A 24,246-nucleotide genomic window follows, 5' to 3' on the forward strand; every position below is an offset into this window, starting at 1 on the left:
TTGCACATTACAGTCAAATTAAGCATAAACAGGTACAAAGCCAGCACAGCGGTTTGTGTTTCATAAGGTTTATAATATTTTTTTGATGAATATGCCTAACTATAATGGCAAACCTAACCTTTAAATGGGGGGGGGGGGGGGGGGGGGGGGGGGGGGGTGAAAAGCTGAATATTGCTTCATTCAATAAAATAGCATGTTTTAAAAATTATTCAAACAAAGTAACCATTTATTCAAAGACCATTTATTTTATATAAATACATAAAAAAGTACAATAGATAACATTTCATGTTTCACAAAGTGATTTGACAAAATGAACGTATGTTTTTTTATGCCTTGTTTATAGAACATCCTTGGAGCTGACGGGTTTAGACTTGATCAAAAGGTGGAAGTCTGTCAACACCCATCATGCGCAATCATATGTTCTCATTTGCCCAACAAGCAGAGTGTTACTCACTTTTCAGGTCATCATAACAAATTAATTCAGACCAGAAGGCACCACCTGACCCCAACCATCATCAGCCGAACGGCTTCAGAACAGGCAGGCAGGACTGCTTGTGTTTTCTGACTGGTGGGCTAAAGACTGAATGCAATTGTACTGCAGCATCACACCTCAAAGGAAGCTGCTCAGCTCTGGATCCTACAAAACATGCTTTGGTCACATGTCGCTTCATTGGACAATAAATGGACGTTTTCTTTTCACTCAACGTACCTTCAGCAGTGGCTGTGACTTAGCCATAGACTAATTAACACGTGTACTTAAAGTTGACTGCTCGCACCACATTTAAGCATGCAACAATAACATGAGCAAGACCTGTCACCTAAACACCCCTTTGTTAGGTTATCAGCTGTCACTTTGGGCTTAGTGAAATAAGCAACTTTTGTAGCACACGGCTTTGAAACAAACTGGATTGAAGTGTATAATTCCTAAGATTAGGTTTGGAGCAGGAGCCTAAGTGAAGCCCTTTAGGCAGTGTGAACCGTTCATGTCATACAATGAGAAAAATGACAAATCTGGATCTAGCTTCAATGTAAACAAAACTTAAGCCGCTGCACTTGGATGTAAAAACCCTCAAACGTAGCTTTGGTCATAAAGTTTAAAGAACGTCTTTTGTAGTTGCAACTAGTAAAGCAATCAAAAAAAAAAAAAATTATGTTACAGTCCAAACAAATTTGGGTTTGCTTACGTTAATGAGGTCAACCCCGAAGGAGAGACCCGCGTCACTCGTCTTTGTCATGACCCGCGTTTCCATTCATGACGCCGTTGGTGTGGTGCGCCCACGTACGAGCCTGCAGCACTTTGGGAAGCCTCTTGCCTTTGGTGTAGGCATGGTACCAGAAGTTGAGGAACAGGAACAAGAAAATCAAGCCGTAAAGCGCAATGATGTAGATAAAGATGGGGAACTGGTATGGGCAGTCCTTCATGAAGAAATACTGAGAGATGTGGCTGGTAACCAAAACAAACTGGATCTGGGGAACAACAACAAGCAAAGTTGACTTTAATTCCAAGTTCTGAAACAGGTTTATTTTCACTGTGTGTACAAAGAACTGCAGGTGAGAGACTCTAACATACCAGCTGAATTGTAGTGAGGTATTTTTTCCACCACAAATACTTCTGGTACTTGGGTCCCATGGCAGTCAGACCGTAGTACGTGTACATGAAAACATGGACGATACAGTTAAGCAGGGCGTGGAATGTCCCCTGACCACCTGACGGAGGGCGTGAAACAGGAAGAGCGTCACAACAGAGCCATAGGACCAGTGTCATGTAAAAAGCTGCTAGTTTAAAATAAATAAAAGCCAAAACAAAAAGAGTTCTACCTGGAGAAAACCGAACACCAAACCACCAGGTGAAGGGCATGATGGAGTGATGATAGACGTGAAGGAACGTCACCTGGCTGTTCTTTTTCCTCAGCACAAAGAAAATCTAAGAAGGAAAACTATAATTTAACAACTTTGATTCCCCATCAGCAAATACATTATACGGCATCTTTGCCACTTACTGTGTCCAGCATCTCAATGAACTTTGAGAAGTAGTAAAGCCAGCACGTTGCTGCCATCTAGAGGGGACAAAGAACATTGCAGAACTGGTTCTAAAAACACAAACCCTGATCTTCCACTGCACGTTTGGCACCACATTGGAGTCTGCTAAAGGAACAGCTTACCCTCATACCCTGAGGCGAGTCGGAGTAATCCACCAGATCACAGTGAAAGGTGTATCCCGTTCCCCATCCCGACATCACAAACTAAGGAGCAGGTCAGTGAAACTATTAGTCATGAATAAGCAATTCTTAAAAAGGACACGTTAAAGAGGAGAACAGCAGCAACACTGAACAATCCTCATCCTATGTCAACACTATGCAGGGCAATGTGACGACTCACCTCGTAGCACATGTAGAGAGACAGTGCCACCACACCGAAGTTGTAGACGACAAGGACTCCTTTGAGGTCAAAGGCCTTGCGGTTCTCCATTATCCGAGGCCCCAGCGACGTGACAAAGTAAATGTACGCGATGATGATGAGGGTTTGGGGGACAGGAGAAGGCATGAGGAACCACTTCTCTGTCCGCGTGTCTGCAACAGAAGTTCATTGTATTAAAGCAGAAATAGGTGAAAGTGATGAGAGTAGGGTCAAAATTAAACACACTGTTGTCTGGTTGTTTTTAGAGACTAACCTGCATTTTGGAAGAATTCGTCATAGAGGAGTGCAGCAGATGTCTTTATACTAGACAATTCCATCTTCACGGGAGACGCGCAAATCTGAGTGAAAAAGTAAAACAAACGTTAGGTACTTTGAAGTGTATACTGTCACTGGTTGAGCGTCACAAGAGAGTCTGTTCAATTAAGTCTCAGACAGAAAACGACTATTTGTAGTACAAAAAGACTGGGATTTGGACAGAAAACAGACACTTCAAAGCATCTGATGTGGACAAAGGGGACAGTGAATGACACCGACCGTGTGTCAGGTGTCAGAGGCAACAAAGGGAACAAAGGGAACAACTGTAAAGATAATGTTACAATTACAAACAAAACCTAGCCTTCATCTCCTTAAAACCTTTGTGCTCCAATCACTAGTTTTGGTTCTACTGAACCAAGTTCACTGGTTTGAGATGAAAAAAGAAAATCTTAAAAACCCTGTATTGATGTGGAAACTTCCAGAAATGGTCTAAGTAGACGATGCAGGCTTAAACGCGGTTAAAGTTCACTCCAACTAGCTCGACGGGTTTATTAACCATGGCTTTAGAAATGAAATATGCCCAGATGAACACCCTGACAAACCTGCAAATCACAAAAAAAAAAAAATCTTGGCAAGCGACGTCGTGCTGCGCTGCGCCAATGGTGCGGAGCTGTGAGGAAGTGGCAATGAATAAGACATGAGCCGCAGTCAGCCGGGTGCAGGACACCACCCGACGTGACAGGTTTTAGAAAAGGTGTGTCTACCTGAATGCAACGAACAGGTTAAGGTGTAGCTTTAAGACACTGACAAACTGAAAAAAAGGCATGGCCGCCTGGAACCAGCAGCACTGATGGAGACGACACGCCTCGACCCGCCAGTCGACATAACGCAAATAGTCAGGATCGGGTACTGCCACGACCGACCCCCCCCCCACACACACACACACACCCCTCTGAGCGGCTCCAGGAGCCCAGCGTGAGACCCCCGACTGACAGCGATGATACCAAAGCTCAGACTTCGCTTAAAGCACTGTTGTGCTACGATCTGATGAATAAAATAGTTTCCTCAGGCAGACAAACGAGTAAACCCACTTAACAGGTCTATCTTAAAACAACTAAAGGCACGGAATTTCTCCGGGACGTTAATAAAGTTTAAAGAAAAACACGATAATCGTAGCACTGAGTTCAAGCATCTTTTAAAACATTAAAATAGGCTTTGGACTTGGTTTTAAAACGTTTAAAACGTTTTCTTATCATCACCGCAGCAGTATCGCAGTTTCTCATCAACAAGTGGCGGAGCTGATGAGGAACAGGTGATGCAACCGGCCCAACAGCACATCTAGCTGAAGGCAGGAAGCGCCTCTGCGGCGGGGCTCGATGAAAGTCATTCAAGTCATGTCTTACTTTTACTGAACTAGAAGTGGTAGAAATGAAAACAGTTTCGCGGCAAACCTCGAGTGCTGCTGCTGCCAGTCAGGGACGCTCCTTCAGCCCGTCACGTTTCGTGTATCCAAACCTCCGCCTCACCCTCGCCCTCACAACAGGTGCGCCTTTATCTGAGCTCGCGAGCCGTTTGTGCTCACTCCCTACTTATTGCAGCCACCGAAGGGGGCGTGGCCGGGGCTCCATCCACGGCCCCCGTCTGCCGATTGGCTAATTTGTGGTCCGGCAGGGACAGGTCTCATTCTCCCATGATGGCTCATCGAAAACGACTTCTGGATTTACTACAGACGTGAATGACAACTGGTTTCAGTCAACATAAAGTACAATAGTAACTTTACTATGTCTTCCTCAACCTCCCTAAAACCACAGTTTGATAACGGCAGATAAGGAAAGTAATATGGCTGTCACAGCACATTTATTAAATGTGGAAGACATTATTTCAATGATTAAATCATAAAAAAACATAAAAAATGATAAAACATACAATTCAATAAACTTATTTAGTACAGGCACCGGCCAGTATGCAGATATAATTATTGTTACAAATGCATAATACCGAAATAAACAGTGTACATAAGACTATTAAGTATTTCTTGAAAGTGTAAATTGAAATATGTCTTTCAGTTCAGTGTAATGATTTCCCGGTGTTTACACTACGCAATGCCAGTATGTAAATCTGTCAGATGAGGTGGGACAGAAAGATAGGTTCCACTCTCACTCCTCTCTCAGTTTCAGCCTCAGCACATTCAAAAGCTTGAATGACCCATAGTTACCCCCCTGAAAGGATCAGAATCTGTTACTTTTGAGATCATCTACAGAAACCTGACCCCACGTATGTTTAAGTGTGCCTGCGTTTCTACGGGACCACTTAAACCACCTTCTACCAAACGCTTCTAGAAGCAGTGGCAAGAACCACGTTGGCTTTCCATTCAAATAAAAGAATGCAAACACACGATGACTATGCCATATAACACACATTCAAAACATTGTGCATGTTTACAAAGTAGAAACTCACTTATACGTAACATTTTAATTTTAAGGCTTTGTTCTGCAATGATAAACTGGAGTCATTTCTCTAAACCTCTAATTATCTTCACACGTCCCTAGATGTCACGTTTTTCAGCAAGGTAGTTGTGAAGGCTGTGAAGAACATTTGGATTTTCAAACGCCACTCGTTTGTCCACACAGGCAAAACATCAGCATTAATCTTTAATCTTCATCACTGCTCCATGCATCCTGAAACGCAGGGTTCACTGCAGTCTGGCCAGCAGCACTCTGTTGGGAAACAAGACATTTAGCTCTTTTAAAACATCTATAATAAAAAGAAACTGGAGGTGCCATATATGGGCACAGCAGGAAGAGGCTTACGTACAACAATACTCTCACAGGCTTCCCTTATACTTGACCGATGACAAACCATTGCCGCAAAAACTAGTTAAACTGGAAAATACAGAGAGAACTACAAAGTAGAAATTCTTTCACAGAGCTGAGAACAGGTGTGCTACACGAACTCACTACCACTGAGGAGTCATAACTGAAATTCCTTGAATGATGCATCACTTATCTCTGATCTCATTATCTGCCAGAACAGCAAAATTAAAGTTCACATGATACAGATTAAGCATCTAGAAAGACAGCTATTTCTACTTGCCTTGGGTTAAAACCTTTAAGAATCTGGTCGGTTACAAGTGTTACATCATCCCACAAATTTTCCTAATAGTCCAGTTCCTTATACGGTTTCCTGTAATTAACAATTATACCTTAATTGTACAGGTTGTCTCTTCTTCCAAGTCTGGAGCACGAAGGACAGGAACCCATGCCAGGATGTTACAGTCTTTACCTCCACTATACAGCTCCTTCATAAAAAAGAAGGCACAATTCACTTCTGACAGGAAAAACACATCTAATACAAGTATGACCTTAAATCAAAACCGTCCAGGCAAAACAGAAAACATCATGATCAGCTTCATGAGGAAAATCAGTGTAATCACAGCAAAAATTAAAGAAAGCTCAACACAGTACAATGTGTCCTTTTCCTGAATTCTGTAGCGACAAGTTGCTGAACTGCATTCCTGTGTCCATAACTCACACAAAACCCTTGTGTGATGCCGGATATTGCCTAATAGCAAGGGTGTGGTCTCACCCCACCACATTTGTAATTATAGTCAAACCAAAAGAATACTACTAAAGTTTAAATACAAGTGGAAAGGTACACTGACACAGTAACATCTGTAAGGATGAAACCTCAGCAGATGAAAAGCAGTCTACCAATCCCTTGTACCTACAGACGCAGTTGTGAAGCTGTTGAATTTTACTTTTGTGTTTTGTTATTATTATCATCATATATATAAATAAGGACAAGCCGAATGAGAGTAAGCCCTGTCGTGTAATGCAGTGCAGTTCATCAGCAGCACAGACAACACTTGAATTACTTTATCCACCAACCCAGTCAAGTTTCAGTTTGACTGCAGTAAGTGGATGGGGAGGTTATGCTAATGCACATGTAATTACATTTTCTATAGGCGTTGCTGGGACCTTGAGACACAATGAGACCCTTAATGCATCGAGGCACTTTTGAAGCAAATGTCTGTACCTAAAAATGGTTTTAACAGTTTAACAGTTTACCTTCATTATGACAGGAGGAGTTATTGCAGAACAGGTTATTATTCTACATAATTCTAGAAAGGTACCATACATGTACCCAGGTGGTGAATATGGAAAAGGGGGGCTATACTTTTGTTTGAGCTCAAGGCAATCCAGCATCGCCATCAACATGTCAGCTGAGCGCAGTCTATGCGAACATGTGTATTTGCATTTATAGCTCGAGAAATGTTGACTTTACTGTGTCCTCTGTTAAGGGTCGGCGGCTCATTTGAGAATGTCATGGTGATTGCAAATTTCTAATGGCACTCACGGTGCTAACATTACTGCAACACTTGAAGATAACAGGTTGATAATGGAAAAAGAAATGTACCTGTGTTGTTTAGGCTTGCAGAATACGCACCAGACAGGACTGACACAACAAACAGAAACAAACATGGACAGCATTGCAGACAGGTGGGAATATTAGAGAATCAGTCTCTACCTGGGCCACTGAAATCTTACCTGGTAATCTGGGTGGAACTCACAGCAGTCAACGTTGTTGTAGTGGCCCCTGAGCATAGTGACTAGCTCTCCTGTGTGGAGGGCGTACACTGCCACCGAGCTGCCACACGGTACAAACACAAACTCTGGGCTGCAGCCATGTGACACAGTGAACTGAAGCCTTTTACGACTCTCATTGCAGACCTTCCCATAATTGACCTGTGCAATGAAAAGTGAAGAGGAGAGGATGTTCAAGTGATAAGTGTATACAAGTCCAGATTCTCTTTGCTGATGTTGAGCTACAGTTTAGTTCTGTAAGTGTAATTTTACCTGTGGAACAGGTTTGAGTTGTTCCTTCTACATCTAACGTACATGTACCCAAAGTCCCACATCACATACAGAACTCTGGTCTTTACCCAGGAGGGGAGGTAATCTAATCTCTGTCACTACAGTACTTGTCTTGTGCTAAAAGATGATGATGGAAAAACGCACACCATGGCAACCACAACATAATGCAGCAGAGCAGGATATTAAAACAGGAGACGGTCTGAGAGATTGAGTGATAGGATAGTCTCCCCAGTCTTAAGGCTGCAGTTAAGGGTCTGCAGTGAGGTTGGATATGGGATTCAATACCAGTTTTACATCATTTTGATTCAAGGCACAGGCAAGTGTTGATGACTACATCAAAAAAAGTGCATCGCGGCACCAGTTTCTTGTTCTAGCATTCTAGCAAGTTACTGTGTGCGATGTTCTGGCTCGTATCCTCCTACTGTTCAGTCTTCTTTGAAAAGCTGATACTGTAGGTGAAAAGAAACTGAAACTTGCCCATATGTGATGCATATCTACGTTTTTAATATATGACGCTGCCTCGCCCTCAGACATACTAATTATACCATACCAGTGTGTTTTCGCCTGTAGCACTATTCCATAGTCTCATGCGGTCATCTGTTCCAGTAGTGAGGAGGAAGAGGCCATCACCAGTGAAGGACAGCCCATTTACTCTGCCATTATGGGCTGTGTTTACTGGTAAGAGACAGGTTAGATATGATAAAGCATTTCTTGATTGCTTCTCTCTGCATTATTGTCTTATGTTACACATTTTGCTACCTGATTACATCTCATATACTGTATATCCTTCAACAATTTGGTCTTGGTGCATTTGTTGTAAAAACGTTTTCTATTCTTTTCTACACAGAGGTACCCAAATAAACAGGTTTTACTCCAAACCGGTTTCTTCTCAGCACTGCTATTTTTAGTATAAGACTTAATCAGGCTGAAACCAAAAGTCCTGCACCGTCTCAATAAAAGAGGAAACAAACTATTAATCACGTTACGAGAGATGAGTGATAAGTACCTGCCTCAGAGGAGGCTTTTGATTTGTCTCCATTGTGCTGGTCCAGAGTAAAGAGACTCCCAGAAGCCCGACGTACATCCCAGACCTTCACCTTGCTGTCTGCACTTAGAAGGAAAAATTGGGGAACCATTTGTTTTTACTCTTTCCTTGTTAATTAATGATGTGGTCAAATAAACTAATTGACAGGTGCAAGATAAGGATTTATAGGTACAATATAGCTGAGGGCAAACAAGAATCCAATAACACAAACACAGAAAGGTAATTTCTCTATGAAGTACTAACATACTGCTCTATAATAGAATAATATACATTTTTCCTTATGAGCCAGTTGTTTTTAAAATCACTTACTGCCCATGGGGACAACAGCCTAGTCATCCCAATGGGTTAATTAGCAGGTCTAAAACAGGTGGAGTTTGTATCTACCATATGCTATACTGACAAGGCTACTAGACTGCCACTGTGCCTATCCGCTGGCAGTCTGACCATTATGCTTGACTCAGGGCTTTAATGCGGCCAGATGGCTGGGAAGTGAGATAACAAGAACTGCTGGGGCACAACATGGTGGGGATTGTCCTGTAACTGTCATTATTCTCTGATGTGGCTCTGAGGACCAACTAAGTTACGGTTTCCCTGTCTCCATAGTCTTGCAGTTGACAGTGCTTACCTGGCAGTGGCCAAGATGTGTTCGTATCTAGGGGACCACTGCACAGACAGGACCTCTGCTCTGTGACCTGCAGGGAAATAAGTTGTGTATCACTTAGTCAAGTTCATGTGCATTTTACATTATATTCATGTGTGAAAGTAAAACAAAAACATCTCCACTAACCTTGAAGAACATGAATCCGTGAACCAGACTTCATGTCACACAACTGGATTTTGGGGTTTTTGGTGCCAACTGAGATGCGGAAACATAGAGACAGATAAGTGGAGAGGCACTATATGCTAGCAGTATTTCTTACCAAAAAATATTCAATGAAATCAATGATTTCATAAAAGAAAGAAATAAACTCATAGATACTAGGTAACTCCTTTCGGCTTTATCTCGTTAGGGGTCGCAACAGCGGATGACTCCCATGATTGATTTTGGCAAAGTTTTTTTTTGTTTGAAAAACATGAGCAAACACACCCAGTATGAGCAGATGAGAGGAGGGAAAGTACCAGAAGAACAAAGGTGATTGTTAAAATTTAAATGATTATGCAGAATTAATGACCTAATGAGTGACTTTAGAGGAAAACCTTGTTTTAAAAAGATTTTTTTTTGCTAGATGCAAACATTTGGGGGTGGCAGCAACCTGTTTAACCAGCATAAGGAAGACACCAGAGAGGAACACATCAAGGAGAAAAATGGAAGCTGTCAATCCAGACTTGGGAACTGTTTTCTCAAACAGACATCTAAGAAGACATACTCAGTAGGCACAGAAAACCTGTTGGTCCTGCTCAGGGATAAGGTGAGTATGAAGCACCTACATTCCTACAATGTTTATCTACAATCTGTTGTTGCCCCAGTCAGCTTCTGTCCATCTTTGGTCCCCTCACTTTTATCTGTTGGGAGTGTAGTATTGTATTTGGAGAAAGAATCCATGGAGAGACACACTAGCTTACACTTCTGTATAAAAGGTCAGTAGTTTTAACATACATTGAACAAAATTCCATAAGATCTTTAAGCTTGTTCTGCAACATGGATATAAAAAACTTTTCCCTGCAACACACCTGCTATGAGACTGTGTTTCCTGGCAATGGGGGAGAGGTGGTGGCTGTAGACATTGCCATCAAACTCGAAGACTTCAGCAGGCTGAAGAATTATAAAGAAAGAAAGAGAAAGAAGTCACTCAGCTTGGGTGGAAATGATTAGGCATGAAAGATTTACTGTGGCATGAATCCACAGCTGAAAGAAAGACTTCACAGAATTAAGACAATAAAAACTAAAGCAGGTCGAGAGCTCAGAGAAGGCAGCTCACCCAATCAGCAGTGGCGGTTACAATGCAAATTCTTCAGCAAATAGCCTCTCTGTGCCCCATCTGTCAGTGTGTGCCCGCACCAGCATGATCTCAGCCAATGGGCACACACAAAATGAGGAGGTTCTGTTTGCATAAGAATTTCTCATATACACATACGCTATTGCACGCCAATTCGCGGAAGACATTCATGTCCACAATAACTAATTTAATAGGTCTGAGTGTGTGCACGTATATGGTGCAGAGACACTGAAACACACAAGGGAAACAAATGAAAGGTCGCCGGGTTCTTTTCTGTCCCTTTCCTGACCTTTTGAGGTAATTGTGATGCCAGTGTAACTCTAGTACTGCTCGGGGCCTGCCATATGGGGCTATGGGGCAAAGAAAGGTAGAAAGCATGAAGCAGAAAATGAAAAAGTGAGGTAAGAGATAGTAAAAAAAAAGTGGCAATGGTATTAAAAGAAATAATAAAATGTACTCAGGTACTTACTTGTTCTAATAGTTTGTGCATTCAAATAAATACACAATAAACCTTATATTTGGTTGAGTTGACCACTAAGTATTTTTAGTTTGCCACGTTACAAACAGGTAAAAAACAAGGGAGTCAAGCCACATGGTAACTTGGTGTACATTTAATTATATGTAAAATATGATTAAAAGATACTAACAGGCTTGCAGAGATCAGACCTTACCTTTAAAGTTTCTGTGTCCCAGACCTTCATAGTCTTGTCAAAGGAACTGGAGACAAACATGCCTGTGTCGTAGGGATACCACTGCACTGTCTCAACACTGAATTTGTGGACATAGCGGCTAGACCTACATAAAATAAAAACATAAGGGAACGAGTAACCCACATGCTCATAGCAACACATCAGGTGGTTAACTTATGGTCCTCTACACTATTCAATGTTATGTGATTTTCATTGTATTTGCACTCCAGAACATTAATCATAATACTATGTCCTCATTCTAAACCAGCCACGTGTTATCAAAGCTATGAAAACTAAAAATAAGTGTATTGAGGCCTATTCACTTGTATGAGCAGTCTAGAGCACAGAATACAAAAATACAAGACATACCAAGTTGCTTTAAATCTTAATAGAATGCTACCCACTGGTGGACAAATAGAGCAAATGCTGTAGCCTTCACCTGCCTACTGTGCACACCGCCTTGCAGGTGTACTGTTGTTGGCCGCTGTAGTTCTCCAAGTCATAGATGACAATTACTCCATCTGCACCTCCGGACAACAAGCTAAACAACAAAAAAAGGTTCTTTAGGTCTGTGGATTAGCTTCAGGTGACTGCAGCTATATTTCTAGTAAAAAGACTAAGCAACTGAGTTTTTAACATTAATTAATTGTTAACATCAACATTAATTAACATTAACTATGCTGTGAGAGCTGAAATTTCATTCACCTAATTGGAATCTTAAAATGTATATATATATAAAATATGTAGTTAGTTTTATTTAAGCTGAACCATGGTCTAACAAACATAGTCAGGGTTTTAGTAGTGATAACCTTTGTCAGATAATATGCTTTCTCAAATATCAACACATTTTCAGAAATAATTGTTAGCTATAGAGTCGACCTAATTCTGTTTTTGCATGGGAATATTTTGAAATTCCAAGTTTGTGTATGTAGCAAATAATCATTTATAAAAGTACACTTACTATCTGCCTTCTATTGCTTCAATGTCTATGGTGTTGATGCCATTCCCATGGATTCGTTCTAGATCTCTGTCAGGATTCAATTTCAGACCAAGGACCCTTCATGACATGTAGAAAAAAGAAATGTGCATTACTTAAGTGTTTCACATATATGTTCTTGTCTAGGTTCCTAGTAATTAAAAACTGTGGATTATCTGGAAAAGCGTTGTTTAACAGAAAGCAATAAGCAATACTGTTCAATGGTTTTCAAGGTTGCATCATAGAAGAAAAAATTAACCATGGCCTGGTCCTAATGCTGCAGACCAGATGTGCCTATAACCAGTAAACTGTATCACAATATTTTCTAGCACTCTTATTATTACGATTTGACACCATTTGACGATAGCTCCATTAAGCATAATCTGTTGCTGCAGAGGAATATTTAAAGTAAACACAAACGGTCAAGAGTCCCTCATTATCAGCAGTTTAAATTGCTATAATGTATATTTTTTTTCCTAAATTATATGATAAGGCTTCCTGCAAAATATTTTATAATGCAGGAGTAAAGTGTAATACGCTTCCACGACGTAACGTTAGTTCCCTACTTGTCCTGTGTTGTATTGTCTCTCACCTTCTGGTTGACTCTGCACGTCTCAGTCTTAGAGGCTCATCGAGGCCAGTCTGTCTTGCCGTTAAAAACCCCAGCATCGTTAGACTCGGAGAAAGTAAAATAAAATAAAATGAAATCACGATTAGTATTGAACCTACGCTATTGTTAGCTGACCGAGCTCAGGTGCTAGCATGTTTCGTTAAAGCATTTTTCCATCAACGCTGAAACCTTGTGAGTCCGACAAAACATTGTGTTGCACCCAACACGCGGCAATAACTAAATGCGCCATTTGAATGATATTAGGATTCTAGTGTTTATTATTTGTTGGTATTTAACATTTTAGTCAACTAGCTTCGTAACAACTTATTATAGTCGGCAGCCATGTTGGAACGTCATCTGAGTTCTATTACAGTATCAATGATTGGCTGACGCATAACAATCGTCCAATCACAAGACGGTTTATTGACTCATTTCCCAACCCACGAGCGCTTGCATAAACAAGGCTGCGAGGGGGCAGACAGCCAACGAGAGGACACAAAATAGTCCCTGGAACGTCCAAGTTCGTCCTGCAAACATGAGTAGGATTGCTGGTCTTCTGCGACGTACCTTTGGTATAATACGCGAGCACGTCGGCACAGATCATCTGGGGAATAAATATTACTTAATCCCAGAACAGAAGACGTGGACAGGTGAGTAACGGCTTATCCTGCTAAAATTAGTCATTCTTCATGTCGGTCACAACCCCGACAGGTACGGCCATCATACAGACAGCCTAAAAGATGGGAGCTGTTACTAACTTATTTTTGCCATGTTGTGATTTTGACACTTCTGCATCTACAGGCTGTGGGTGTATTCATTATCACGAATATAGTTGCTCCAGAGCCTTTTACCTTTACGGGGTGATTGAAATGTACTTCTATAAACACTAAACCACGATTAGTATAAAGTATTTTGCATCACCTCTGTCTTCTGTGAACATAGCATTACCTTCAGCCTTTTACTCTTGCAGTAATTAATGTTTCACACTAGATGGTGCAACAGTCTCCATAACGACACTAATATGCCTATCTGTTCATTTCAGGCATCTTAGTGTAGTGCTGTAGTGTGAAATGCAGGCATGGCTGCATCATTTCCCCCGAACACGGCCCCCTGTTGCCGATAAACTATGTATAAACTATGTGTCTGTCTGTGGTATTTAGAAAGAGGTCATATATTCCTACTCAGATACTGCAGAATGTAATGGTCAAGGCAACAGTGAATCTGTGTCACTGGCCTAATCCATGGTGAGATCACAGTGATGTCACAATCTGTGCTCGCCAGAAAGCCATCATGAACCTGTCGGCCTTTATTGGGTTTATTGAGTTCTTCTCCTGTTGTGTAAGTGTCTTAAAAAGTGTTTCTTTACCACCTTAACTTATGATCAGCAGACGTGCTACCCAGCCACAGGTCAAGGGTGACAGATCAGAGACCATGACATTTGTCGGCTCCAGACAATATACTACCCATACAAAGATATTGGCATTTGGCTTATTAAGGACAAAAGGTTGTGCTTTGTAATACAGCATTATTGTTGTTATAGTTCACTGGACATCATTAATCCAAGAATAACACACCCACCTCCACAGTTGGGCTTGTGTTTTTGACTTTATACAAATTAGAGAAGGTCATTCTTTAACTCGCATAGGCTGTGTTTCTTTTCATACTGTGTTTGCTGGGCAGGGAATGGACCTCTGGCAACCTGAAAGTCTGAATTCTTTTTGAGTGAACTTGACTTTGTGCTTCACCTTTTTTCAGCAGTTTGCAGGAAAACTTGCACCCACCTCATATTTATAATTCAATACAAGGCTGCTCCTCCACCCCTGGCTGTCAGACTATTCAAATGAGACATCACAGAAGCCCATTTTGTAGCACGCTACTGTCCAGCCACAATGGCTGATGCTGTGGAGGGTCTAGTTGGCTTATTGAAAACTCACCAGACACGTACATGAACAGATTCATAGTATTCATAATAAACAAATAGAAACATATGGCAAACACATTTGTCTCTTTTTTTTCCTGCCAGTCGTGTCCAGCCTTGTGGAAATGAAGCAGATACATTATTCAGCCCATATGTCTTACTAAAGTGAGTCCTTTTTGATCTTAAACTGATAGGCCAGACATGGGCTCAGGGCCTCAAGGCATGGACTGCAGGGCTTTCCAGTGCAGCGCACGAGTAGTGCTAGAAGTAGGTGAGGAGACGCTCTTTCTATTGAAAACATTAGAGTAATTCAGCAGTGTGGAGTGCTACGCCCAGCAGAGAGCTTTCTATCCCCCTCCCCTCAGAAGCGGCTGTGCATCAATATGAAAAGGCCTGGGCCTGAACGCATGCCTTGAGAGAGAGAGAGAGAGAGAGAGAGAGTGAGCGAGAGCAAGAGAGAATATGTATCTGTCTTTAGAAAAGGTCCAGCTATAGAGGCCTGCTGTGTGCTGCTGCCCCATAGAGAGAACTATGCTATAGGCTGTGGTGCTTCAGTGATTGTTGTCTATGGCAGGTCTACAAGAGAAAGCCACTGGCAATCTGGCCACTGGTCTTTAGAAGGTCTGTGCCTTGGTGTTGGCTCCATAGAGCTGAAAAGAGAATCTATATTCTCTTCTCTTTCTGTGTCTGTCCCCCAGGCCCGGCTCTGCCTCTCGCTGCATGGGGCGCCATGTCATGCTGCCCAGATGAAAGCAAAGCATTCTGCGGATGGGCTCATTCGTCTTCAGCAGCGGGCCTGCAGCTTTGACGCCTGCTTTCCCTCCCTTTATTTAGGAAGAGAGGCGCGCTGACATTATCGGCCGCTGCAGGCACATTTGAAAATAATTGCCTGTATGATTGCTATTTTTCTTACCTCTTTGAGGAGGTGTAGCCTTTGTCTTGAAATCAATGGCTGCTCAATACTGGACAAGGGAAAGGCAGTTTCCTTTCATGTTCCAGCGAAAAGGATGTATTTTTAGCACTATTCATTTTAACAGTGTGCGCCATGCAGTTTTAATCTATTGGTCCTCTCCAATGTGAGGAGAATGGAAAGGATTCAGGGGTTCTTCAGAGGTGCACCATGCTGCTGCAGAGAAAAGATGCATTGACTTGTCTTCCTATCACTATCCCTCTCTGTTTGTCTATTATTTATTTGATTCTTCAGCTCTGTTCTATGAAGTGAAAACCTGAAAAGGCCTCAGTTCTGGTATTTCAGGATGGGCCACTCTGGGGACTGAGCGAGGAGATGCGTGCTGTTGCGTTATTGTGTGCATCTGTGATTGTCTCTCACGATGTGTACTCCCTGCATGTGTTTGTGTGCACTTGTGTCTGCTTTGCATCAAAAAAGGAAAAGGAAAGTCTGCAATTGTGTGTTTTCTCCCCACTTCATGCCCTAACACACTTAACACAACAACAGATGGCTGTGTGTCATCAGAGCGTTAATTCAAGCTGCATATTTCCGTGGAAGGAGTCACAGCGGAGAGAGACGAGGGTCCAAATGGCTGTTTATTCTGCCACAAGTCGTCCCCAGGGTGTGATGAAGGAAGGTCTATCCTACAGTAGGACACCAAGTCAGTGTTTACTATGGAATGGTTATGTCCAGAGCTGCTACAGTAAATCATGTTAATTGATCAGTAGCTTTGCAATGCATGAGGTTTAAATGAAGGTTGTTTAATCATTATGGGGAAACCAAGGGAGTGAAGCTCCTCTTGCTGTACAAGTTGCCAAATATGTGTTTGTACAGAGAAAGCCACAGTCTCAACTTGTTCAATTTTGAAAGATTGTTAGTTGAAATGAGAAGAATGCTCTTTTATCTCATGTAGTTGATCGTTCCTGGTTGTGTGTGCTGCAAACTGCTCTTTGATTGGCTGGCAATGCCAGCAAAAGGGGAAAACAACATATTAATCAGATTTATTTTTCTGTTTGGCCTCGATGTGATTTACTGTCCTATGCATTCAAGCCTCTGTTGGGTCAGATGGCCAGCAAGATGTTTTGACACCTCGGGGCTCCTTGTCTGTCAGAAACCCAGCCAGGAAGACAGACCGACACACAAGCAGACATCTCCCGGAGCCTGCCTCTGCTTATTCAATTCAGAATATTTTAATAAAGCAGACAGGCAGAGAGAAATAAGGCTAGGGGTAAGGCAGGAAAGATAAGGCCGAGGGAGACGCACACTGAGGGTGGAGGAGAAGGTGGGGTATAGGAAGTGAGTGACAAAGAACAAGGGGGATGCTGACATATGGGGTGAAATTATAGACTGGGGAAAGAATGGAGAGAGTGAAAGTGAAAGGAGGGCTTCTGACAGAAAGAGGGTGAAATGAGTGGGTGGAACAGGCAGGCACATAGAGGGGGAGAGAGAAGGTGGAGGTAGGTTAATGGACAGAGTGCGTTGGGGGGGAGTGAAGGTGCAATGGGAGGAAAGGAAGGGGACGGGATGAGTGTGATGGAGGTGAATAGAAAGGGGTGGACAGCTTGGTGTATGGGCATCACAAGCACGGGTTAAAGAGAAGCCCTGCAGGAGGGAGGGGGCCCACGGCCTCACAAAGGACGCTGACTTCCTGGCTCGCCACGCTCCTTCGCTGTAACCCGTCGAGCAAGTAAGAGCCCCAAGAGGATGGGTGGTCTTAAGCAGAGGGGTAAAGTAGCCCGTCCAGCTTCTGTGCGCCACTGTTTGGTTAAAAGCAACACACAGGAGAGATCGCAGCTTTCAGCGTGTTATTACTCACGTATGAATTATTCTCGTCTGTTCTGCCACGAGCCGCTCGGGCCTCTGTGGGATCGACAGCAACAGGGACAAACAGAATGAGGGCTGAATAAAAAAACAGCAGCAGCAGCAGCAGCAGCAGCAGGCCTACTTTGCACCTAAGCTCCTCCTCTCAGAACTGATGCAAAACAGCGGCTGGCCTTTTTCCTCTAAACCTCATCCCGCATCACTAGGCTTAGGGCTAATGGGTAACCATGGATACAGGCCTTACACATCCCATCCATATTTTCCAGGGAAACCAATTGGAGGAGAGACAGAGAGGGAGTGAGGCAGAGGGTGTCGGTATTGCTACCTGGTTGCCCTTGTATCACTGATGCTTATCCGATCACTCCATCTTCATAAAGCTGTCCATTACCGTGTGTGTAATGATCCCACATCCCTCTCCAGCACGCTGCTCAGCTGGAGAGGAATAAACCAGACTCAATCCAGGTTGATGGGTGCTGGTTCAGGATAGATTTTGGTTCCATCGTAGTCTCTGGCCTGAAACTAGCTGCTTTGTGTCTCGCCATTATTATGACCCGAGATTTTTGCTTGTTTTGTGAGGAGCTCAAAAGGAACAAGTCATCGTCACTACCGCGAACTTTTCTCTGCAGTTTGGAGGAGCGTCAATGCGGTGTCTCTTTCTCAGCATAGACTTCCAGTCAAATGTGAACGATTTGTGATTTTTCAGGGTTAGGGCTTGTCTTTACCTGGATGCAGCCAGTCGACGTGTGTTCTGTACACTGTGCAGGAGGAAAGCATAGAGTGAGAGAGCAGCACGACACGGCTGGAATGACATTGAAGAGGTGAAAAGAATCCCTGAAGTTACCCCAAGCAGTGCTCACCTGGGAGCTGATGTGTTCATTTTGTGTGTGTGTGTGTGCTTTTTGAAGCAGGTGATGAAGTTTAGCAGGATGTGTTCAGGGTTCAAAGACCAGCCCCTCGGAGTGCGTCACGTCTTATTCTAACGAAGCAGAAGGCTGGGCACCGCCGCCGTTTGATCGTCTCCCCGGCTGGCTGCCACGGCAACCCCTCACCCATCCTGTCTCCTCCTTTCCTTTCTTGCCTCCTCCCCCACCCCAGCCCCCACCTGGTTCCACTGCTAGGCTCACAGATGAGTCGGGCTCAGACAGGTGAGATGGCTCATGAATATTTATGCGGTGGGATTCATTCCTCCTGCAGCTGGCCCCTCCCCCTCTCCAACGCAGCGCTGCGTTTGTCCTTCATGGTGAGAGGCAGCGTCCTCGCTCCTGTCCCTCAGGTTAATCTGCTTGCTCTCTAGCCAGTTGTGTGTGTGCGTGTGCATGTGTGAGACTGTGTATTAGACTGGTAAATAGGTTTCCCCTAGTGACTCATGAGAAGGCAGACCTGTCACAAGGGGGCCGACTGAGATCGAGAGCTCCCAACAGCGAGCGCTATTAGTTCTCTCTCTCTCTCTCTCGCTCTCTCTCTCAGAGAAAGAGGGCACAGAAATGAACTGTGAAGCAGAAATCTAGCTTCAAGTACATGATTCAATTGTTTAACATGAGAGAAATTATTAGGTAAATTAGGTAGTGACTGTTTGGAATGCATATATATAAATATATTACATATATTAGGTGAACAGCAGCATAATACAAACTTCCTTTTATGTGTTCACAGATAAAGTTGTTATTGCAGTATTGGTTACTTTTTTTCTGTACATTTTAAACTACCAGGGTGTTTGTTATAAAACCCTTCCAGCCTTGGCCCGTTTACACTTGTCCCAGATTAGAGATTACCAGGAGAGGGAAATTCACCCCAGTCACACTGTGGTGTGCAAGTGATGGGAGGATCCGCCGAGGTTCATAAATATATGTACATACGGTGTTGTTATTCAAATTGAAGGATAAAAGCCGTGGTGCAAAGGGGTTTAGTCATGCTGCAAAAGCAACAAGACAAGGGGGAAGCCATGTTGGAGTGTGACGGGGAGAACTGGGAGAGTTACAGCCTCGTAGAGGCCGGGAGAAGTGGGTCTTCCTCTTAATGCCAATTAGTTTGGCATTAGCTCTAGCTAAGCGCGTTGCTTGTGGGGACCGTATCATAATTGTACCACTGCAGTCTGCTACCACCCACACCCAGTGCAAATATGGATATGATCTGTTTGTAATTAGCATACCTGTTAAATGAATTTCTTGCTATTGCCTGGAGAACAGCCCATTGTTCACCGGCTGTGTTTTTTTCTAGGAAAAAGTCTCTCAGAAGACAACTTAAGGCCTATGTGTAGGCAAATGTGAGGGTCATGCGAGGTCTTTTTCAGATTGCAGGACCAGCTTTGCAGATGAGGTGAGAGAGTGCAATTCTTTTGGCAGACCTGAATAATAGAAAACTGAAGCTGCAGAACTGGAGCTTGTGAGGCCCTATAGTGACAATCTAGTGGGAACCAAACCAGAACCAAAGCAATACTAGCCTAATTAGCTGACCTGATTACTATATAGGCTGGATAAAGTATGGAAAGGAGTCATCCTCATAAGGCATAATTATGTAACAGCACATGGACGACAAGCCAATGTGTTCAGCCACTGGAATGAGTTTAAAACAAAGCAGAGGAACTTAAGTTGAGAAGGCACAAACAAGAAAAACAACCCAGCGCGCACACAGCCATTATTCATCTATCCCTGTGCCATAGCTATCTGTTATGGCTGAAGTAAACATTAAGGCTATCGGTCTGTGGCGTGCATGGAGTTGGTTGCCTCCATTTGTCCATGTCCAGTCAGCTGCGGAGAAACGGTGATGGAATCCTGACAGATTGTCTGTGTTTTGGAGCGTGTTGTTTTCCTTGCCCATCCATTTCTCTCCTCCTAGCCATGTTTGCCATGCATCATCACTCTCTCTCTCTCTCTCTCTCTCTCTCTCTCCCTGCCTCCTCCTTCCTTGCTTCATCATTTCTCAGAGGCATGGAGGGGATGGATGGACGTCCGGCTACCTGCAAGGAGAAACACAGCGCTTATTAGTGAACACCGTACAAACGCTGTGTAGCGTCACACAAAGACACAATACTACTGGCTATTTTTAATTCACTTGCACCCACTTATTCTGTCTGTCTCACCCCCCCCCCTCTTCTGCCTCCATTTCCATGCCATTGTGTGCCAGCTAAACTTGTCTAATCAGCAGATTCAACCAAGAATAATTGGCGGTGGCCTTGCTGCTAGCGTCGTGCTGTATACAGATAGGGAGAGGAGCACTTAATATTCCACGCAGCCCGTGCCTCTCCTGTTCTCTGTGATATCTGACCTCTTTTGTCTCCTGCTCGACTTGATGTTGATTTTGGAGGGCATTGTTAGCCGGCGCGCTGCGATTGGAAGACATTGTCAGTGAGGGGGGCTGTGGTTGGTTGGGTGAAAGGGAGGCTGATTTGCATAAAGGCTTAGCCCAGATTTGGAGCCACTCAGCGAGATCTGAGGAGAAGGGCCCGAGGGCCACGAGGTAATCATCCATGGCCTGTCACAGTGCTGTCATCCCTCGGTGTATTTGTGCGTCTGTCTATATCTGTGTGCCTGTACGAGCCGGAGACAGGGCGCGTTGTGTCTGAGCCTCTTTCTGTTTGTTTGCATCCCTTTGCGTTATGGACTGTGTCATTGTTGAGCGTTTCTGTCTCTCTGTCTTTTTCCAGGAAGACTTGTCCGTGCCAAGCGGATGGTGGTGGCAGCCAATCCGACAGAATATGAATATATGGAGGGCAGCATACCGATAGAGTGGGATGGTAAGTGTGGACTGCAGCATCGCTGTTGCACACGTTTGTTATTGCTAACATGGATAAATGACATTGTTAACAAGAGCGTTACCCAGCAGAGTACAAGTGCTGCACAAATAAAGTGGAATAACAGATTCATGGCTGCATCTATTGGGGCCTAGGCTAATCCATTGATTTTCCTCTGCGTTTTTTTTTTCATACTGCGAGATGGGGGTTGGGAAACGCGTATTCATGAGTTTATCAAAGACGCCTTCTGCTGGTGTTATACAACCGTACCATAAGATAGTGTTTCGAATTTCTTACAACTGGATACAAACTGTTCCCTCTGTCTCAGACTGGCTTTATCCACCTTAAACCCCTCATCCTGCTTCGCCCTATCCCTCATGCATTTTCATCAGGATGCAAATAAGAAAGGGATAAAAGCGGCCCAGAATCCCTGTGCTAGCTGGAGGAAGAGTTAGAAAATCTATCTCTCTCTCTCTCTCTGGCTCCCTTTAACCGGCTCTGCTGTGCAGCCAGCTCAGCCAAACATAGCGCTCCTTAAAAAGAAAGAAAGGCACGGGAGACAGACATAGTTCTGCTCAGGAGGAGAGAGAAGGACAGAGGTATTGATGGAGAATGACAGTGTCTGTACTTTAAAATCTGAAGATCAGAGCCACTCCAGACTTTCTCTTCCGAGACGCGGAACTCGGTGGCCCTCCTCTACCTATACTAAAGCAGCATTAGTGTCTCGACTTTATCGCGTCTGTAGTGGAAATGTTTTACCGTCCTGCGGGTTTTCCCTGTAGTCCACTAAGTGAAATCAAACGAAACAAAATCAAAACCCCTGGATACGCTCTCCCAACTAGTTTGCTTACTCCGTAGTCACACTGAGCTGCTGTTGGGCCCCAGAACGCACTGACTATGACTGCAGGTTTTGTTTGTGCGCTGTGTGTTTGTGTGGGTGTTCTAACTCTTCTTTTTTCTCCTCCGTCTCCTCCTTTTCCAGCTTGGATCCGAGGCAGACGGAAGGAGCCCCCCTCCATCGAGGTACGCCCCCCCACCCCCCACCCCAGGCACCCTGCTGTGCTGATGGTTGGACTCTAGGGGACTGGTTACAAGGGAGGGAAAGAAGCAAAGATGAAAAGCAAAGGCTTTGATTTGTTTTATCTTACAGTTTCAAACTGAATCCAAAACTTTGGGGGACAGGTGTTAAAATAAACACCCGCTGAAGTGCATTGATGGCGAGACTCGGAGTAAAGACAGCCTCTGAACGAGGGGCTCACTGACACCATGTCCTAGTTTACTTTTTTCCCAGCATCTCAGCTTTTTGTGTTTTATTTCTGGCAGTCGCCAAGATGGGAATGGTGAAGGAGTGCAGTTTTTCCCCTCATGTACCTCTCACTGGGTTTATTGGTCTTTAAATGCGAGAATGCTGAAAATGATTTGGCCTGCGAAATATAGGTCCATAGGAAATCCCTTGGAAGGCCAGTGCCCGGGCACTTTTTCTATCTCTGTCCTCACTCCCTGCCAGTGGCCAATGCCATCCCCTGCCTCTGTTGCCAGAACATTCTCTTCTAATTTTCTGCTTTGCGTCTGCCCAATAGCTGCCATCGACAGCTGGACAGTGTTGATGTGGCCAAGGCTTCACTCCCAGCACATTACCCTACCCCTTGTCACGCTCCCTCTCTTCCTGGTCCAAGCCGACATAACTTGATTGGATTAAATCCTGTCATTAACAGGCTGGAAAAGCAGCTCAGTATGTTTGCCTCCCTCCCCAAAGCGGAGCTTTTTGGCCATGGCTCTCCCCCTCTCTTTTCCAGTCCCTCAGTTCTGCCAACACACAACAGCATCATGCCCAGTCCTCCCTTTCTTCTTGGCTTCCCATGCTAGGGAGAGGCTAACATCACTGGACACTAGCACTGGCTCAAGTGGGTAACTGTTCCGCTGGTGGCCTGTGTTCAGGTTATAATTGTTTCCATGAGTTGGAATGGTTGTTTGTATTACACATGCCTTCTGTCATGTGAGTTTACCCGTCTGTTCCAAGCACTACATTTTTAGCAGGGTTTATTGGGCCAGTATAGGTTAAATGAACACACTTGCTCTAGTAAGTGCTCTGCGTTTGTCCTTGACACATACCAATGTTTACCTGGAAGGTTCCTAGTGAATCTTCAGTTTCTTCTGCTTTCGACTGGTTAGCAGATGTCGGTTTGTGCTTCATTCCCAGACAATCCAGTCAAGTTCAAGTTTAAATAAATAGTTTTTTCTTCCATTGCCACCTCAACATATTTTCTACTTTAGTGAACTTGGAAAAAACAATACTGTAAATTTGTTATGTCCCACTTTTTTCCATACTGTTTTACAGTGGTAGCTGTAATGTGCGGTAGTGTTAGCCATAGTGGGCAGTGTTATAAATTAATGAATAATAATTATATAATAATGCTATAGGCTTTGGTGTCTGACAGGAAGGTTAGTCCTAATTTTGTTTTATAACAATATTCTCTTATTTCCAGGTATCTTGGTTGGCACCTCCATAAAAAATTAATTTATATCACCCTTGTATTTTATAGGAGCTGCTTAAGAATGATTCTTATAGAGAACAGATCAAACTGCAGGCAAAGGACTTGGAGAAGAAAGATCTGGCTCTCCAGGTTAAGGAGTATGAGGAAGGTCTAGTGGCGACTCCTGTGGCCAAAGGCCATGCAGCTGCCCCCGGCTTTGGCAAACAGCAGATCAGCGAGGTCCCTACCAGCACGGCAAATGCGTTCCAACCTGGCTCATGGATGCCCAACTTGAAAAAAAAGAGATAATCACACACAGACTACTGTACTATTTCATAGAAGTCAAATGTTATTGGTATTTGTATTATAAATTAGTTTCTAATAAGTTGTAAAATAAACTGCAATAAACATATGTTCCATCTTTAGTATATATTTGGCATCTTTATTTAACTATTGACTATTTAAATATATAAAGGTATCTAGAAATGTGTGTGCTGTGGGAAATGTTCCCATGGTGTCATTACAGAATTCTGGACTTGGAAAACGGTCA

The 24,246-nt window shown here is 43.5% G+C and overlaps 3 protein-coding genes across 4 annotated transcripts; 1 reads left to right on the forward strand and 2 right to left on the reverse strand.

The window, feature by feature from the left end:
• Window positions 1-219: 219 nt before the first annotated feature.
• Window positions 220-4,285, reverse strand: elovl7a (ELOVL fatty acid elongase 7a). Its single transcript, XM_029161765.3, has 8 exons — window positions 4,125-4,285; window positions 2,672-2,756; window positions 2,380-2,570; window positions 2,163-2,243; window positions 2,001-2,057; window positions 1,819-1,924; window positions 1,571-1,707; window positions 220-1,467 (listed from the first exon to the last, which is right to left on the reverse strand). Exons 2-8 carry the CDS (start codon window positions 2,733-2,735, stop codon window positions 1,219-1,221), a joined length of 885 nt encoding a protein of 294 aa, XP_029017598.1. The 5' UTR covers window positions 2,736-2,756; window positions 4,125-4,285; the 3' UTR covers window positions 220-1,218.
• A 228-nt stretch (window positions 4,286-4,513) lies between these two features.
• ercc8 (excision repair cross-complementation group 8) lies at window positions 4,514-13,190 on the reverse strand. Its single transcript, XM_029161764.3, has 12 exons — window positions 12,787-13,190; window positions 12,180-12,275; window positions 11,658-11,759; window positions 11,201-11,324; window positions 10,264-10,345; window positions 9,380-9,448; window positions 9,218-9,284; window positions 8,554-8,657; window positions 8,098-8,222; window positions 7,221-7,418; window positions 5,876-5,971; window positions 4,514-5,390 (listed from the first exon to the last, which is right to left on the reverse strand). Exons 1-12 carry the CDS (start codon window positions 12,861-12,863, stop codon window positions 5,325-5,327), a joined length of 1,206 nt encoding a protein of 401 aa, XP_029017597.1. The 5' UTR covers window positions 12,864-13,190; the 3' UTR covers window positions 4,514-5,324.
• A 46-nt stretch (window positions 13,191-13,236) lies between these two features.
• ndufaf2 (NADH:ubiquinone oxidoreductase complex assembly factor 2) lies at window positions 13,237-24,124 on the forward strand. Of its 2 annotated transcripts, XM_029161767.3 has the most exons (6): window positions 13,327-13,454; window positions 18,196-18,310; window positions 18,401-18,637; window positions 21,136-21,225; window positions 22,205-22,245; window positions 23,766-24,124. In XM_029161767.3, the coding sequence occupies exons 3-6, from the start codon at window positions 18,619-18,621 to the stop codon at window positions 24,003-24,005; spliced, it is 390 nt and encodes a 129-aa protein (XP_029017600.1). In that variant the 5' UTR covers window positions 13,327-13,454; window positions 18,196-18,310; window positions 18,401-18,618; the 3' UTR covers window positions 24,006-24,124. The 2 variants fall into 2 exon arrangements, with proteins under 2 accessions (XP_029017599.1, XP_029017600.1); XM_029161766.3 differs by lacking the exons at window positions 18,196-18,310; window positions 18,401-18,637 and having other exon boundaries at window positions 13,237-13,454.
• The last annotated feature ends 122 nt before the right edge of the window (window positions 24,125-24,246 follow it).

Source organism: Betta splendens, chromosome 9 (assembly GCF_900634795.4).
Source record: "Betta splendens chromosome 9, fBetSpl5.4, whole genome shotgun sequence".
Classification (NCBI taxonomy): Eukaryota; Metazoa; Chordata; class Actinopteri; order Anabantiformes; family Osphronemidae; genus Betta; species Betta splendens.

Bases quoted from the DNA above. Each gene is read 5' to 3' on its own strand.
- ercc8 (XM_029161764.3), bottom strand. From the start codon at position 12,863: ATGCTGGGGTTTTTAACGGCAAGACAGACTGGCCTCGATGAGCCTCTA. The intron at 12,276-12,786 runs GTGAGAGACAAT...CATGTCATGAAG, and splicing joins CGTGCAGAGTCAACCAGAAG to GGTCCTTGGTCTGAAATTGA. The intron at 8,223-8,553 runs GTACTTATCACT...GTCTCTTACCAG, and splicing joins AAAAGCCTCCTCTGAGGCAG to TAAACACAGCCCATAATGGC.
- elovl7a (XM_029161765.3), bottom strand. From the start codon at position 2,735: ATGGAATTGTCTAGTATAAAGACATCTGCTGCACTCCTCTATGACGAA. The intron at 2,058-2,162 runs GTAAGCTGTTCC...TGTCCCCTCTAG, and splicing joins ACTCGCCTCAGGGTATGAGG to ATGGCAGCAACGTGCTGGCT. The intron at 1,925-2,000 runs GTAAGTGGCAAA...TTTCCTTCTTAG, and splicing joins TCATTGAGATGCTGGACACA to ATTTTCTTTGTGCTGAGGAA.
- ndufaf2 (XM_029161766.3), top strand. From the start codon at position 13,340: ATGAGTAGGATTGCTGGTCTTCTGCGACGTACCTTTGGTATAATACGC. The intron at 13,455-21,135 runs GTGAGTAACGGC...GTCTTTTTCCAG, and splicing joins AGAACAGAAGACGTGGACAG to GAAGACTTGTCCGTGCCAAG. The intron at 21,226-22,204 runs GTAAGTGTGGAC...CTCCTTTTCCAG, and splicing joins CATACCGATAGAGTGGGATG to CTTGGATCCGAGGCAGACGG.